This window comes from Rissa tridactyla, chromosome 2, assembly GCF_028500815.1.
Source record: "Rissa tridactyla isolate bRisTri1 chromosome 2, bRisTri1.patW.cur.20221130, whole genome shotgun sequence".
In the NCBI taxonomy this organism is placed as follows: Eukaryota; Metazoa; Chordata; class Aves; order Charadriiformes; family Laridae; genus Rissa; species Rissa tridactyla.
In genome coordinates, this window is record NC_071467.1 from 136,729,566 (window position 1) to 136,745,548 (window position 15,983).

A 15,983-nucleotide genomic window follows, 5' to 3' on the forward strand; every position below is an offset into this window, starting at 1 on the left:
TTATAAAATATCTGCTTAATTTATTATCGCCGTATCTGAGTATCTCCTCATGGTGAAAATTACAGCAGTGATATATCTCCCTTTCTTCACACTAAGAGGCAGGCCTAGCTTGTTTTGTTTTGTTTTAAAAACAGGAAAAAAATATGAAGACTTGAGCTGAGAATCAATACTGGCATGAAATAGAAGTATGGAGCCACCTGAGATTTTTAAAGTTCACAAGGAAACTCAGCAATGCAAACTACTCAGAGCTGGTTCCAATACTATAGATGTAGGACTTGATATATATCCTCAAAGTCAGTATTCAGAGGGAGAATAGATTTTTAAAAGCAGAGGGTTGAAATTCAGGAGTTGCTGATTTAGTTCCTGTCCCTGCCACAAACTTCATGTGTGATCTTGGCCAGGTCAGTTCTGCAAACTCATGTGCTTAACTTTACCTGGTGGCAATAATATTACGAGTATTGTGGGTCTACACGCAGTATACCCAGCTGAGTATGAGAACGCACCTTTTGCAGGACCTAAACTTCTCTGTGTGCTATTTTCACTTTGTAAAATGGGTGTAATAGTATTATTTTTCCCCAATGCTTTGTCTGTTTTAGTTGGCTATATTATACATTCTTGGATACAAGAGATGTCTTTTGTTATGTGTCCCTGAAACAGTAACAAAACAGAGCCTTGACATCATCTGGACCTCCAGGTACAACTCTGATATAAACAACTATAAACATTGAGGCATAAGTTACTTCAGGTAGGTTCTCTAATGCAAAGCGTAACGAAAAGCAGGATGCACAGATTGCTCTTGATTTACTGATTTCTTGTAACCAGGAATCTAGAAAAAGTCCCTCATTTGAAATCAGGGTAACACTGTGACATGAAACACATTTTTAGCATTTTATACAACAGCAGTCCCTGTCCCCGCATAAGGAAGCAACCCCACATTCCTGCATAATGGGAAACTGTAGATTTAATACATGCCGTGTCCTAGGAAGATACTGAAGTATTCATGTGGTGCAGAGCATTGAGCTCAGGAGTGTTTCAAGGAACCTCTGGCATCATACCAGTTTTCAAATTCTTATCCAGTATTTTAACTGGAGCCAAAAAATTTCCAGCATGATGATTACTAGGGTTTGATTACATTTAGTAAGCCAGGGAGCCCCTTCTCCTCGAAGACAAACTGCTGCCAGAGACAGATTTACCACTGACCAACAGTGTTTTTATGCAAATGTGCCTGAGTGAGTGCAGTAACCCCAAGTTATAATAGAGTCATTCAATCTCTTGCCAGAACAGCAATATTTATATATTGCAAAGATAAATTGGACATCAAAACCAGTTCCATTACAGAGTGAAAGTTTGCTATGTAAATCAGTATTTCTAATCACACCGTGCTTCTTCCCACCCCCTACCCCATTTTGCTTTCCTTGCTTTATCTTCATAGATGAATTCCAAATGTGTTTTTCTCTTGTGTGTTCACTTTGAATATTGAAGCGTTCAGCTAATGCCAAGCTAATGGATACCGTAAACTCCTCACTAGGAAACTTTAAAGTTTCCAAGTGTGTTTCTTCATGCCTTGGGGAAGTGCTATAAAGGGCTTATATTCACAGATAGTGTTTTGTCTGCCACTTGTGCAAGTTTCTGTTTGGACTTCTCTTTCTCCCGCTGCCTGATGGGAAGAAATGGGCAGTCATCTCCCTAGTGACTTTATCTCCCCATCAGGAATGAGTGCAAGGGGTCAGCTGCCCCTCTGCATGCTCGTCACCATCTGCTGACAGCAGCGCTCCCCCGGGAGAGCTGCCTTTGTTTACTGACGGGGCTAATATGAGGAGACACGTGAAGTACTTTGGTTTGTGGAAGAGGGCAGGAGAGGCATGGTGCTGTGAAAACATTCCCACACACTCTAATGGCTCATTCGCATAGAAAACAAGTGAGAGCCTTCAGCTCTTTCACAGAGCTCAAAGTGGAACAGACTCAAGAACCCCAAGGCACCAGTCAAAAAACACTTTCCTAATGCACTAATACTGAGATGCTCTCCATGATAGCTTATCTGTGAGACTTCAGCTCTCATTTAGGCAGCTAAATGACCTGGCTAGATCGAAAAGCTGCTCAGTATCTGGTAGTCGCTGTCAGCAAACGCCGTTAGCTGCTAAGTTATTCTTGAAAATCTAACCTTCAGCTTCCTAAACCTAAACCTCCTAAAACTGGTTATAATAGGTGAAGTATGCATTGGAGAATTTTATCAGCACAGTCGCCAATTGATTGTTTTCTCTTTAGAATAAAATCTGTAGAATGCAGAAGAAATACAACATGCCTAAAAAGAGATATAGGTTTTGCTCTATAGTTGGTAGAGACACAGACAGATACACCAGTGTGTAACTTTAGAATATAATGTGAGGACTGAAAAGAAGTGACTTTCTGAATTAGGTCTTAAACACGGTTGGGATACACGTCATGGAAAAGTTCGCATTATAAGCTGGTTTAGGTGATGAATGATGTTTTGTCAACAGCAGCATTCATTATGCTGGTCTACAATGTATAAGATGTATAAGAAGACAACGTGAACTGTGATATTAGGTTAACCCACAAGTTCGTGTAGCTCAGTGTCTGATCCCTGTCGCCAACCTGTGTTGCATGATTAGAAACAAAGCATAAGAGAGGAAACTTACAGTGATTCTTCTGTTAAGATATGCTACAAAATATGTACCGATTTGTGATTTAGGGAATTTCAAAGACTAGTATGACATCATGGTATAACAAAGTATTATGTAAAAAGGATTTCCTGCTTGTTCTATGAAACTCCTTAGTTCTTGCATTTTGAGAAATACTTAATTACAGTACTATCTTCACCTATTCTATGGCACTCATTATTTTCACATCTTTCCTCCATTAATGTCTTTACTTCCTGAAGGGCCCTAGTCTAATTTATTTTCATACAGAAGCTGCTCCATATTTGCTACCATGTTTGTTGCTCTGTCATTTGCGGTTATTTTATATCTTCCTGTGCATTGCTGAGTGGAATGGAAGTACAAACTCCATTCTGTATGGACGTACCAATCATAATACTTGATGATATTTGATCACTATTGAGCATTGAGCTGATATTTTCATAGAAGTAGCCACAGTAACTCCATAATCTCAATTCCTGCAGGACAGTATTAATTGTGGCCCAGCAAAATAAATACGCGTGTATATATGGATATATACACACAGATATGCACACACTATATTATTTTCAAATGTAATATACATGCATATAACACTCTACATATCTGTAGTTAGCTCTCTTATATGTAGTTAGCTCTGTTTCCCCTCATGGGCATTAAGTTACATGTTGAATTTTCTACCTTTGTATAGCTCCATTACTCAGTATTGCAAAATTCCTAAACTTTTTTTATAATTGGCTTTTGTCTTTACTTCACTGAATCTTCAGTAACTCACTATCTACTTCTGTTTCCAGATTATTTAGGGGTATATGTTGAGCAGTACAGAGGCCAGCACAGATCTTTCTGAGAAATCAGTGATAACCTTCGGCTAGAATGAAGAATGACTTCCCCTTTCCTATCTTTTAATTTAATAGAAGACCTGATCTCTTTTAATAGAGCTTAGTCTCTTTCAGTGTCTTTGGTGGGGACCTTTTAAGAACAAATGTAATCCATTCATTGATGTCTTGACCCTTTATATTCAAACAGTGTACCTATAGTCATGTAACATCTTTGATGAATGGGACTAAAATACACACACTCCCTTTTCCACTTTTTGTCCCTCTGAGTTCTTATCAAAGTCAATATATCTCAAGGATTTTTTGAAATGGATATGACTATGCAAAAGCATCAGGCCAAATATATTAGCAAGGGCAGGAGCACGAACTAACCCTAAGTCGATAATTGCATGTTACATTTGCTTTAGTTTTTACTGCTTCTCAAGGAAGGTTATGTCTAATTTAAGCTTGATTCTAAAAATATTTTTATTTGGCCTAAAATAACCCCACTTTGGGAATGTGCCACTGCGAATGTGAAGTTTTTGAAAAGGCTTCACTTTTTTTGGTAGATCAGAGTGTTGTTCAGTTCCATCTTCCAATGTTTAACATACCCCATTTTTTGAGATGTGTGGTATAGATCAAAGGGCAGGATTTGGCCCTTAGTTACCTGCTGTTACTGGCACTAATCTCACAGCTATTGAAAAATGATGCATCAAATTTATATCACTGCAAATGTCACTATTCTGAATCTTGCATATGTTGCCTGAGCTGTCAGTAATAAAAATCTGTTCTTAATTATTCTCCCATTTGAAAAATAATAATTTTCTAATAACCCGGTGAATAGGAATTTGATGTTTTCTGCGGCTGGAAACATTTTAATGATTTAATACATCTATAAAGTTCTCTGTGCTTTTATAATATAATAGCTTTTGCAAATCAAGTAGGACTTTCCCATTTAAATCCCTATGGCTATCAAGAAAAGCAGAATTTGTTTAAATCTGAGTTAAGTTTAAAATTAAGTAACTTAAGGAAAACATTTTAAGAGAAAAATAATCCAGCAGAAAGCCAAATACAAAATTGGGTTTACATGTGTTACAGGGATGCAAACTATAAAAATGTATATTTAAAATTAATCATATTGTATGTTTTAATCTTTCGTCCATCTTATTGTTTTTCCTTAATAGGAAAGAATAGAGTTTATTTTTTCTTCGTTAATATTATATGGAACTGATTTCACTGTGATGAGAAAATGAAAATGGCAAAGATTATTAAGAAAGTATAAGAAAAAAAATGAAGGCTTTGGATAGTGTCAGATTTTCTGGTTGGAAGTAGAATAATCCAGACCATAAATCCTATTTGCTTTTAATACTTTCCCCCCCCCTTTCACAGTACTTCTTTCAGTTAATTACCTTCATTCAAAGCCCAAAGAAGTGAACAGAAAAGACTCCCTTTGAAACTTTGGACTAGGCTCATAGATATGATAATTAGCATGAAATTCTACCTTCATTAAAGGTTGAAGGGTTTACAATATACAAAGAGTAATGTGCTCTCCTTTCTTTGTTTTTTCAATGTGATGATAGACTCCAACATTTTAGCTCATTGCTGTGCTTCACCGAATAGCATAGCTTTTGGAAACATGGATATTAACAGCCAATCTATAAAACACACATAATATACAGCTAAAAAAAAAAATGTTTCTTTTTCTTGTCCATTTGGTCTTGGCAACATGTATTTAAACAGGAGCATATAAAACATTTCATACAAAAGACCCTACCTAATTCTGGATAAGATTTCATTACCTTGTTTGGTTGCTTCTCAAACCAGACTGCTATATTACTGCTTAGGTTTCTGGTTGTATCTGTTTGTATCTGAAATTCTAGCCAGAATTTGTCCTTGCTCCTTGAAGTCAAGCAAAATAACATTTATTTTGCCAGAAACGTTATTTATTATTTTTTTTAAGTTTAATACCAAAATGCTATGTAATCAAAAAGCAGGGTGAAACGAAAATATATAACTGGGTGCAAAAAAGCACTACAAAGTTCATGAAAGCTAGATGAATAGTTGTTGATGTAAGGGGGGGTTTTTGCCCTCTTTGCATCGAATCTGCACACTAATTGAGACAAAGATCCAATGCAAAAAATAATGTGTGGTCTTACAATTAAAGACTATAATAATGCATGCACACAAAGGCTGAATTACAGTTTTACACATCTTCTGGAAGGCAGTGTATAGAAGAGAATCCAATAGGGTCTGGAGCACTGACTTTTCCTTTACCAGATTTTAAATATCTGTTGAAACAACAGATACCATGAATTTCTAAAGTGCAAACATCTCATTCTATGAGTGTCAGGTAACCCAAATGAAGGAGTCTTTCCTAGTTTCTCATACAATAAGATTATTTTTTTCAGTATTTATGTATTAAAATAAACTATGGATATTATTATTGTATTTTAGAATAATTTTGGTCAGGATATTTTAGAATGGTGTGACAACAAGTCCGGATGTGTCCAACCTTAAAGCTGCAATCACTTCTTAGGAATCATCATTTTCGCCAGTTCTGTTCTCCAGATCTTTTATTATCAACTGGTCTCGTGACAATTCCTGCTAGTCAGGATGGCCACTGTCAAAATCCTGTCTAGACAAAATGTGGGGTTTTTTTCAACTTTTGCAGATCTAAGTGACCAGCTTATGGAAGTGGTTGGTTTGGAAGGAGCCATGGAGATGGGACAGATATACACAGGTCTGAAAAGTGCTGGAAGACGGCTTGCCCAGTGCTCATCTGTTGTCATCAGGTATCGGCAGCTTTAATTTGCACTGCACTGCTGTAGATAAACTAGTAGTCATAATTACTGTACCTATTTCTTGTGAAAGTATCATTTTTGTATATGAAATACATCTATTCCATCCATATTCTCTGTCCATGCATCTTCCTTTCTTGAAGCATGTCAAAAAACTAGAAAAAGGGTGCTTACATTCAGTCTTCACATGTTGTGTTCAACTGTCATTTCATCCTATGAAAAAATATTGTCAACCATTTGGAGCAAAAGGAGTGAGGCATGAACATCTTGGGGTTTACTATTGACGTACACTCTGCGCAATTTTGAGCGAAAAGTCATTTAGCATTACTTTGACACATTTGAACCCATTTATAATGCATAGCTCACCAGGGAATGGTATCATGTAATTAGTATTTGTGAAGCACTTTTTTGATCTGTAGAAGTCAAAGTGCTCTGTTTTTAATTTATTTGTTGTTTACTGAACACTGACAAGTCACTATTAATAAATGTGTTGGTATGTGTAAGCTGCTAATGGGGGAATGCACTAATTTAGTTGTGTTTTATCATTTACTACGCGAAAAGTGACAAAAACATTCACAGTAGAGGAAGTTTGGATTAGGATTTAAAGAGAAAATAATTATTCTAACTTTTGGATTAGATAAGGACTGTAAAAAAGAGAGATGATCAACTCTTTCTCAGTGAAGAATTTGTCAGGAAGAATTTTCCAATATCTTAATAAAATCATAAGCTATACCTTTATAAGCCCCCCAAAGCCTAAAATGAACATAAAACAGAAGAGCAGCAATAAAAACTTTAAGAAAAAAAGTAGGATTTGCCAAAGTGCCTGGCACATTTTTGAGACTCTCCTTAAGGAGTGGGTGATGTTGGCTTCAAAAGTACTCTCTCGTGTGGATGAGGAAGAGAAATAAGGTCACAGAGAAGTTCCAACCTTCTCTGGATGCCAAGAGATAATTTTTATAATCTCACATCAGGAGGACCGCAACTGCAAAAGAATCAGAACCCTTCCAAACTTATAAAGTGTGAGCTCATTGAACATTATTCCCTTCCTCCACTTACAGCCATAGAGGACGGTGGTGAATCCCATGAACCGTTAGTCATTTTCAAATAATGTCCAAGCCAGAATTTTCATTGACCAACGTGAATGCTCACTTGACTCATTTTTCCATTATTAAATTTATCTACTTTTATTTTTTCCCCCCACATTTGTCTATACTTTTCTTAATGTGGTATCCTAAGATAGACATAGAGGCTGTAGCTTTATGTTAAAATCAGTGCCCCTTCACTAACACTTTAGATTTATAACATGGTAAGTTAAAGCCTCGGATTATACAGTACAGCTGTCATATTATGTGAGTGCTCTGTCTCACCCAGAGTTAGACTCAAGCGTAAAAACATCTTTTATGGTTCTAATAAATGGTGATGATAGAGTTAAAATTTATTTCTTGTTTCCTTTGTAGTAGTCATTCTATATTATAAAAAATAGCAGAGGTTCCTTTGTCTTTTCAGTTAATAAGGTTTATTCCTGAAGTTCTTGAATAATTCACTCTATTTCACAAATTACAGATTATTCTCCCATGGAGAATTGCACGTTACTACCAAGATGTGAAAATGTTTGCAATGTTTTTGCTTTTTGTGTTGAAAATCAAACTAAGCCTACTAAGTGACTAGGTTACTTTTGTAAGCACGTTGGGTCATACTAGAGATTACATAGAAATTTAGAGGTAAATCAGGATTATATGTGTGTGCCATCATGTATATCTCTCCTTAATAAATACATTTATCAATTTTGTCTAGTTACTTTACTTATACTATGAAATATGTCACCTTAGGACCAGCAAGTCTCTGCCTATGCAGATAGATGGGGAACCTTGGATGCAAACCCCTTGCACGGTAAGAATACTGGGAATACTGGGGATAGTGGGATACTCTGGGAAGAGAGCTAAACAAAAACTTTAAGAACTTTTTAAATGAGTACCAAAAATTAAAATAGTGAGAATATTAATTGATTTATTTACTTTCACTTCTTCAATGATAGAGAATCTTTCAGTTTAAAAGACAACCATTGTCATCAGCATCAACTCAATTTACTAAAGTAACATCTTCACATTTTATAGTTCAACACCCACTAAATTTCCAATTTATCATGCTGGTTTTTTCCCACAGGTTAGGATGGAATAAAAAGATTTTTATTTCAAAAGTTTGAAAAATATTCAAAGGGTGCCGTCACAGGTAGAGCCAGTGTTAGTTTTGATGCTAAAAAGCATAAAGTAACAAATTATTATGCAAAAAATTAGGAAGATTTTCCATTATGCTTTTAAGAGTTCGTATCAAGGAGGTTTTATTTAAAGCTGAAGTCTTGACTATGCTGATTGAATTATACAATAGAACTAATATTTAAAAAGTCCTTACAGGTTAAAGAAGAAATGAAGGAAATTATTTAGTCTCTTGTTTCAGTGTCCACACAGATGAAGTGTGGGCAGGTAAATAGCGATGGGATGGGATGGGATGGGATAGGATAGGATACATATTTTAATATACAATTTTACTAATTTTGTTTCCCTAAAGAACACTTGTGTTTTTGAGTAGATGAATTGCTGTAGCCTTGCAGCTTGTAAGTATAACAAAATAATAATGTGACAAGAAAGAAATCCCGCTACAGATGGGAGTAATTATCCAAACCATGGTACTGGAGCACTTTCATGAACTTTATGTCTGTACTAAAGTTAAGGGATACACAAAAAAGTGAAAGGGAGCACCTTCAGTAAGGTGCTAACAGGTGTAGCAGCTGATAATGTATGGGTTAGGATAAAATAAAAGTGTTGTGATAGCTCATGTTTGCCAGATACACCATAGTGTACAGCTGAACAGTGGGGAGAGTGCCTGAACTCTGATTCTCTGTAGTAAGTGCTCAGATGCTGCAATGAGAGGAGAACCACGTGAATGCACACTGTGTGAAGGCAGAACAGTGGGGATTTTATGAGATTTATTCCAGGAAACCTTTTGGAGTTAAGAGATATCATTATCTTTGCCTCTTCTACAGTGATGGCTCAGTGCAGATCAACAGTACTGAAACCCAGCAGTTACTTGTTCAAGAAAAAGACATGTAATTTTTCAGTTGCCAGATTACAGAAGAGAACTTATGGAAGGATGCTGGCAATAACATGTGCTTTTTTTCGGTCTTGATTGCTTGCTCTGTGCAAAATCCCTGCTATCTGATTGATAATGCTAGCAGAAGTTGCCCGCGCAATTGAGGACAAACCTGGAAAAAGAGACAGTTCTTACATTTCAATTATTGCCTTGAGGAAACAGTAAATTATTACCGATAATTACTGCTGTCCAGTTGAAGTACCCTTTCAAAGGGGATAGAAATGGCGTATACTCTTCTGTGGAACCCATCCTTTTTGCTATACCATTGCTAAGAGAATATACTTTGTATTACATAAGAAAACCATACTATGGAATGTATTTATTTCCTCTGAGAAGCGAATACTTGAACTATTTGTCTTGACTACTGCACCTTTATGGATTTTGATATAGAATTATTATTTTATGTTGTATTATTCATTTTTCAGGAAGTGTTTTTTCTTCGCTGGGGAGCTTAATGTATTTATTGCAGTTGCTCGTTGCATTATTGTACATCTACCCCACTCTGTTTTCTACATCGTACAAAGGAAAAAACATGTATAGTTCAACGTCTCCCCTCCCCACTAATTATAATTACACTGGCATTTTTCCTTGAAGCTCTTTGCAGAGTATCTAGGAATTCTCCTCAGACAATGACAAAAGTGGTTGTTAGCTTTTTCGCAACTGGAGTTTAAGATTGGATTTCTAAGTATGTGCTTCTGAGGGGTCTTTGTTTGGAAGCCAAAGTGTATTTGATTACATAAGTATTGGGATGATATCTCAGTGATGTGTGTCCAAAACTAAAGTCTGAAAAAAACCCCATAAAAGGTAATCAATTATTTGAATCTGCAAGAGCTCAAATTTCAGGAAAAAAAACCAACATGAGGAGATCAATATAAGAATCATGAGCTTTTGTCTTTTCTACAGACAAAAACGCAGTTTTCTCCCCAAAATTACCTGAAAGTCAGTTTTTAAATGGAAAAAAATACGATGATGAGATAAAGAAATCCATGAGTTTGTTTACTTAGGAAATATATGAGGGCTTGGTTTTCCTTTTAGTTTCCCTCTTAGGAAGTTTCTTTCCCTAGATCTTACAAGGAACCAAGGCCCATGTATAAAGATGCCGGCACTCCTACATCCTGCACCAAGACATGGGGGGACATTCCTGTGCTATCTCTTGTTTCACATTAGGAGAGGAGGGGCTTATTAGTTTACTATCTATATGGCTTTAAGGACAGAAGCTACTATATCTGCACAGTATGGCCCTGCTTGGATATACCATCTCACTAGTTCTAGAGGAGAGACCCCTGCACCTTGTTCTGTTGCACAGATCATGTACACCAGTTAGACACAACGGCCAAGCCTTGAGTTTTTGATTCTTTGATGCTCCAGCCAGAGAGCTATTGTTACAAAAAAGACTGTTTTCTCACCCTCTCTAACTGTCCTTTAGAAGGTTGAAATAACACATTTTACTTTGGTATGGTCATCTCAGGAACTCCAGTATCATCTAAGTTCAGTAGTTTCAAGGACTGACCTATAAATATTACAGAGACCACGTGAGAAAGAAATTCATACAATCAGCAGGTATTGAATCAACTCTGGCCCAAGGTGCAAGTGGTTAAGCTCAGAAGCCCTTTTCTTTTTCTGCTTCAGATTTTGATATGAATGAGAGTATTTTGCGAACGATTTTTCAAGAAATCAAGTTCAGCCCGATCCAAGTTCTCCTGCTATTCCATTATGCATATTAAGCAAAACAAGTTCTGCATCAAGTCCCTGTTATGTATGGGATGCAGGCTGTGCACGCAGGCTTGACAGTCTATTTCCTATTGAAGGAATCAACAAGTTTATCTTTGCTACTTCTCCTTTCTGACCAGAAAAAAGTTTCCTACGAATAGCACGAGTTGCTGACATCTGTCCCTTTTCGTGCACATAGAGACCATGTTTCCCCCAAATGACAGTGCAGACGCTGAGAATATATTGTGGGATGTGATAGATAATGCAGTGATCTGTGGTTTTTCACTCCTGTTACCGGTTTTAGTACTACTTTAGTACTAAACTAATTTAGTGCTAAAGAAGTTGTTGTGTGCTTCTTTTAACATCTTTTACAATCACTTAGCATCCCTAGGTGAGATCAGGAATGCATTCCTGTAGGTTCTGTGCATACTTAAAAATGTGAGTGTCTTGGTCTAAAAATCTGTCATCCAGAATTTTTCAGTATGTTGAAGACATGCAGACTGCAGCGTCTGACAAAGTCACTCTGCTCTGGTATAATAAGATGCAGAATCTGAGCATCAAATTGTATTGTTTTCACTGTTTTTTATAGAGGAGTCTTTGGGAGAAGGAAAGATGATAATGTTAATGTTATGTTAAACATCTCGTCTGATTAGCTGAAAAGGAAATTCTATCAGAGCTCTCACGGACAAATATAGCAACATGAAAGATATCTATGGTTTCACCTGATCTCCAAACAGGTCATTAATAGTAATGAAACTTCAAAGACTCTCAAGTTAATTCAATAAACTTCCAGCTTCAGCCATCAGAATTTTTTTTTAAGAAAAGTGATCTTTCAATTTAGCCACATAAATTATTAGCTTTGTTTTGAAAAAATCCATAAGAATATTCCGTCTTAATTAGAAATAACTGTGATTTCAGTTCTTTCATCTATTCCTGACTTGCTTGGCGTCATATCTGAAAAAGTGTCAAGCCGCTAGCAACATTAGATTAAAAGTAGAAGACAGAAATGTCTATCAAAGATGCAAGAATATTGCCTAAATGAAGAAACAAAAATGAAAATCCGTAGTCAGAGCCCACCTAATGGATTGCCAGAAGTACATTTTCACAGACATCCGAAACACATATTATTATTAGAATTATTTACTTATAGGAAAACTTGTAGTAAGCCATTAATAATGAAACTCAGAAATAATATTTCAAAATATTATCATTTGAATGCACTTTAAAAGTAAATTTTGCATGAATGAATGAACGGTTCCTCTGTAGCCTTTCCTTTAGTCCTGAGAGGTGTGATGAGCCTGAGCACAGAGGTCCTATTGAAGTCCTACCTTTGTAGTTAAATCCAGAGAGAAACAAGAACTAAAAACAATATAAGCTTTTACTGTAGACCAGAGCTGGGTGAGAAAACTAAGAGAGAGTTACACATTTGCTTTCATGTAGATCCATTGGCTCCGCCACCCCACAGATCGCATGAAGCAGCTGCAGCTGTGTTCTAGGCTCTGTATTCTAGACTCTGTCTTCTTTCCGTGTCACTGAACGGAGAAATATTTTCTTATCAGTTGTTTATAATGGGAGAATTCAAACTTTTGTGTTGTCCTGCCCAAACCAAGACATACATCTACTTCTGTAGGGCAAAGAGGGACCGCTAGAAAAAGTTTTTGGTGTCACACTGAAATGCTGCATCTTTTGCGCTTTTGAGCAACAGTGTGCTCAAATTTCTGTTTCAAGGCCAGTGCGATTGATTGAGTTTCTAACACTTTATTTTGCAGCCGGGCATTATTTTTTGTGCTCACAGGTATGCTGCACATTAATTAGTTTTGTTTACCTATGCATATTTTTTCTTAATTTCACAACAATAGTTTTTGTAATTGACAAAGCAATTTACTGCATGTGTGCTTTCTGCACCCCAGACAAATCCTCTAATATGTAATGCACCTTTCTTTCCCGTTCACATTGTTAAGAAAAGAATTAGTTGTGACTAATTGCCAATTAATTTGCAGTGGTTTTAGGGAGGAGGGGGGGAAAACAATTGCACCTACTAATTAAAATTTAAAATATTCCAAAGTGTCATCTTTAGGTGTCTGTGGAATACATAATTTCCATTTTAGTTCTGCACTGGATCTGTAACAACCCTGAGCTTGACAGCTCTATTAATTTAAAACCTCAGTGATACCTATTAGTACAAAACACGAAAAAAATGCCATTAATCATTTATTTTAATTTTGCAGCTCTGTCATTTTCTCGGTATGTTTAAAAATTATGATGACACTGTAATGTTTTCCAATCTACCTGTTTGAAGGGGAAACGGATCACACTACTTAGGAGAGAGACTAGAGTATATTATTAGAGCTTAATTAATGCCAAACTGATTAGATTTGATTGCACTTTGCACAATAATATTGTTAAGAAATTTATTTAAAAGATATGTTGCATAACGCTGTATTTAAAACAACTGGTCTACATCTGAAGAGATTTTGACCGAAATGCCACATAATGCAAGTCACGGGTTAATTTTATTTAGCACTGCCTATGTTCTATAGGTCTTATCCATACCATGATACCCAGTACAGCTCTTAATCATCTACAGGAATACAAAGCTATTTGGTGCTCTTGTGATGTAGAGGTGTCACATCCCTCCATTTCCCGTAAGGGGAGCGGCATATGGGCATCTAGACCGTAGGAAAACCCTCATACCCTCAAAACTACCAACATCCCAGGCCTGCTGATAGCATGGAAAAAAGTGACCGTGAACTAACAGATCCAACTTGATACCGTTTTTTTTCTGACAGTTTTTTCCCTCTGTCCTTAAGACAGGCTTTCTTTCTTTAACATTCATTGAAATATTATAAGCAGAACTGATTATCTCTGTTTCCAGTTTTCTGTTCTCATCTCGCGTTTTAGTTAGTACCTCTACTTATAGCACCATGTTCTGTGGTAATAGTAAATATTTAAGCATTCTGTGAAGTCAGGAACAGGAAGGTAACCAGCAGATATTGTAGAAAAAGGAACATGAAAGCACAATTGACTGACCTAAAAGATACAGTTTTCACGGTAAAATTATTGATGCTCACTGCATTTCATTAAGTGGATACATTGTATTAATGTAGCTTCAAGGCATATTTTGAAACTCTGACCTGCTCCTGAAACAAATAAATATCTGGTTTATGCATTTATAAATATCTTCAGCATCACAAATTCAGGCTTCTCCTTTATCAGAAAATTTGCCGTTGACAAATAGGGAGCAATTACCATCTCTTCTTTTAAGAATTATGCTCTTTTTAAATTAGATCTGGTGTTCCTTGCCACAAAGACATCATTGGACACACTTTCTAATACTGGAAAGGTGATTTTGAAATTGCAAATGCAGTATTTTTCTACTAAACCTCTTTACTAGATATACCAGAACTTAAAATTTTTATGATCGTGAACTTACAGGATAAAATCCCGGCTTCAGTTAGTGAATGAGAGTTTTGCCATTAGCTTCAACAGTTTGAGTTTAGCCTATAATGTTGTGTATCGCGCTTACAACAAACATCCATGATATTTTAGCAATTCCTGTATTTACTTTCCCCCTAAATGGAATTTTGTTATTTCCTCATTTTGCCTGGTTTTAAGTATAAATTTGTGCCAAATATGCTAAATAGAAGTTGTATTTTTTCTCCAGCAGCACTTCAGGCACTCCCCTAATTTATGTTTAAAATGTCCTCCGTATTTTTTGTAAGTCATTATATATTTTCAATAAAACTGAGTAAGTTATATCAAAAATTATTTTCCAGAATTCCATAGTAATTTGTATGAGGATATTTGTCAGGGTTTCATCAATTCCAAAAAATAAGTTAGATTAGGGTTTGAGCTTTTGGAATTTTTGTCTGAGCAATCTCTTTTTCTCATGTGTGCACGCGTGTGTAAATCACAGATTTACCTGGGAAAAATGAAAAACAAAAAGTAATGGGTCGTATTTAAAGCTTTTATAATTGTGCTTCTACTAAAAAAGATATGAGGTTGCTTGCTGAATGAAAGGGAAACCGAACGGTAAAAGTTAAGTCTTTGACACTCCATGTGCATGCACACAGAGTCTATATACCTATCTATAAGCAGTGTTTTCTTTATTTTTAACTAAACTAAATCTCGGTTGCTTGTAATTAAAGATTTTTGCCTTTTTTTTGTTTTTTTGGGGGGGTTTTTTTTTGGTCCATTTCAGTCTTCCCATACAGCACTTTCAATATTTAGTCCTACTTTGACCTACAACATTAGTTCTCTTTCTGAGACCCTTAGTGCTGCTTCCCATCTCAAAGTGTGTTCTGTCACTTGTCACCCACCCACAGCACCAACTCTGGCAGTGCTGCCAGTATGAAAACAGAAGCAGAAGTGAGAGTCCGGGGCAGAAATGCACTGCCTGAAAGACTTGAGAAAGACAAAACCAGTCTGTTTCAGGCAAGGTGGTGCAACGGTCCAGCCAGTATTACAAACGTACTGATCTCCTTTTATCACCCAAAGATAAGATTTTTAATCTTTTTTTTTTTTTTTTTCCAAACAGGAAAATAAGGAATCAATGGTTATCATTGTTAAGCAATGCAAAGTTAACACACACTACCACACATAAATAAAAAAATTTACTTTAACTTTACACTTTATTTTTGTATTTTCAGAATGTAAAATATATTTTATACCACTGGAATCGTGCCAATTTATAACAGTTGAAAATATATCTCAGAGAAATGCGTATAGGACTCCATCCCCACTTGCAAGAGTGGTTAATCGTGTTCAGGCATCTTAGCTGATCTCAGCGGATAGGATACAACATACTGAAGAGGTCATGGTCTCTGAAACAGATGGCTCAAGCCAAAAAAGAACATTAC

The 15,983-nt window shown here is 36.2% G+C and overlaps 1 protein-coding gene across 3 annotated transcripts in view; it reads left to right on the forward strand.

The window, feature by feature from the left end:
• The window catches only part of DGKB (diacylglycerol kinase beta), a 364,246-nt gene that overhangs the window by 341,772 nt on the left and 6,491 nt on the right, over positions 1–15,983 (forward strand). For all 3 annotated transcript variants that reach the window (XM_054192842.1, XM_054192841.1, XM_054192843.1), the window contains 2 exons: positions 6,141–6,261; positions 8,097–8,157. In XM_054192842.1, the coding sequence (XP_054048817.1) occupies positions 6,141–6,261; positions 8,097–8,157 (182 nt within the window). The remainder of the gene's footprint in view (positions 1–6,140; positions 6,262–8,096; positions 8,158–15,983) is intronic.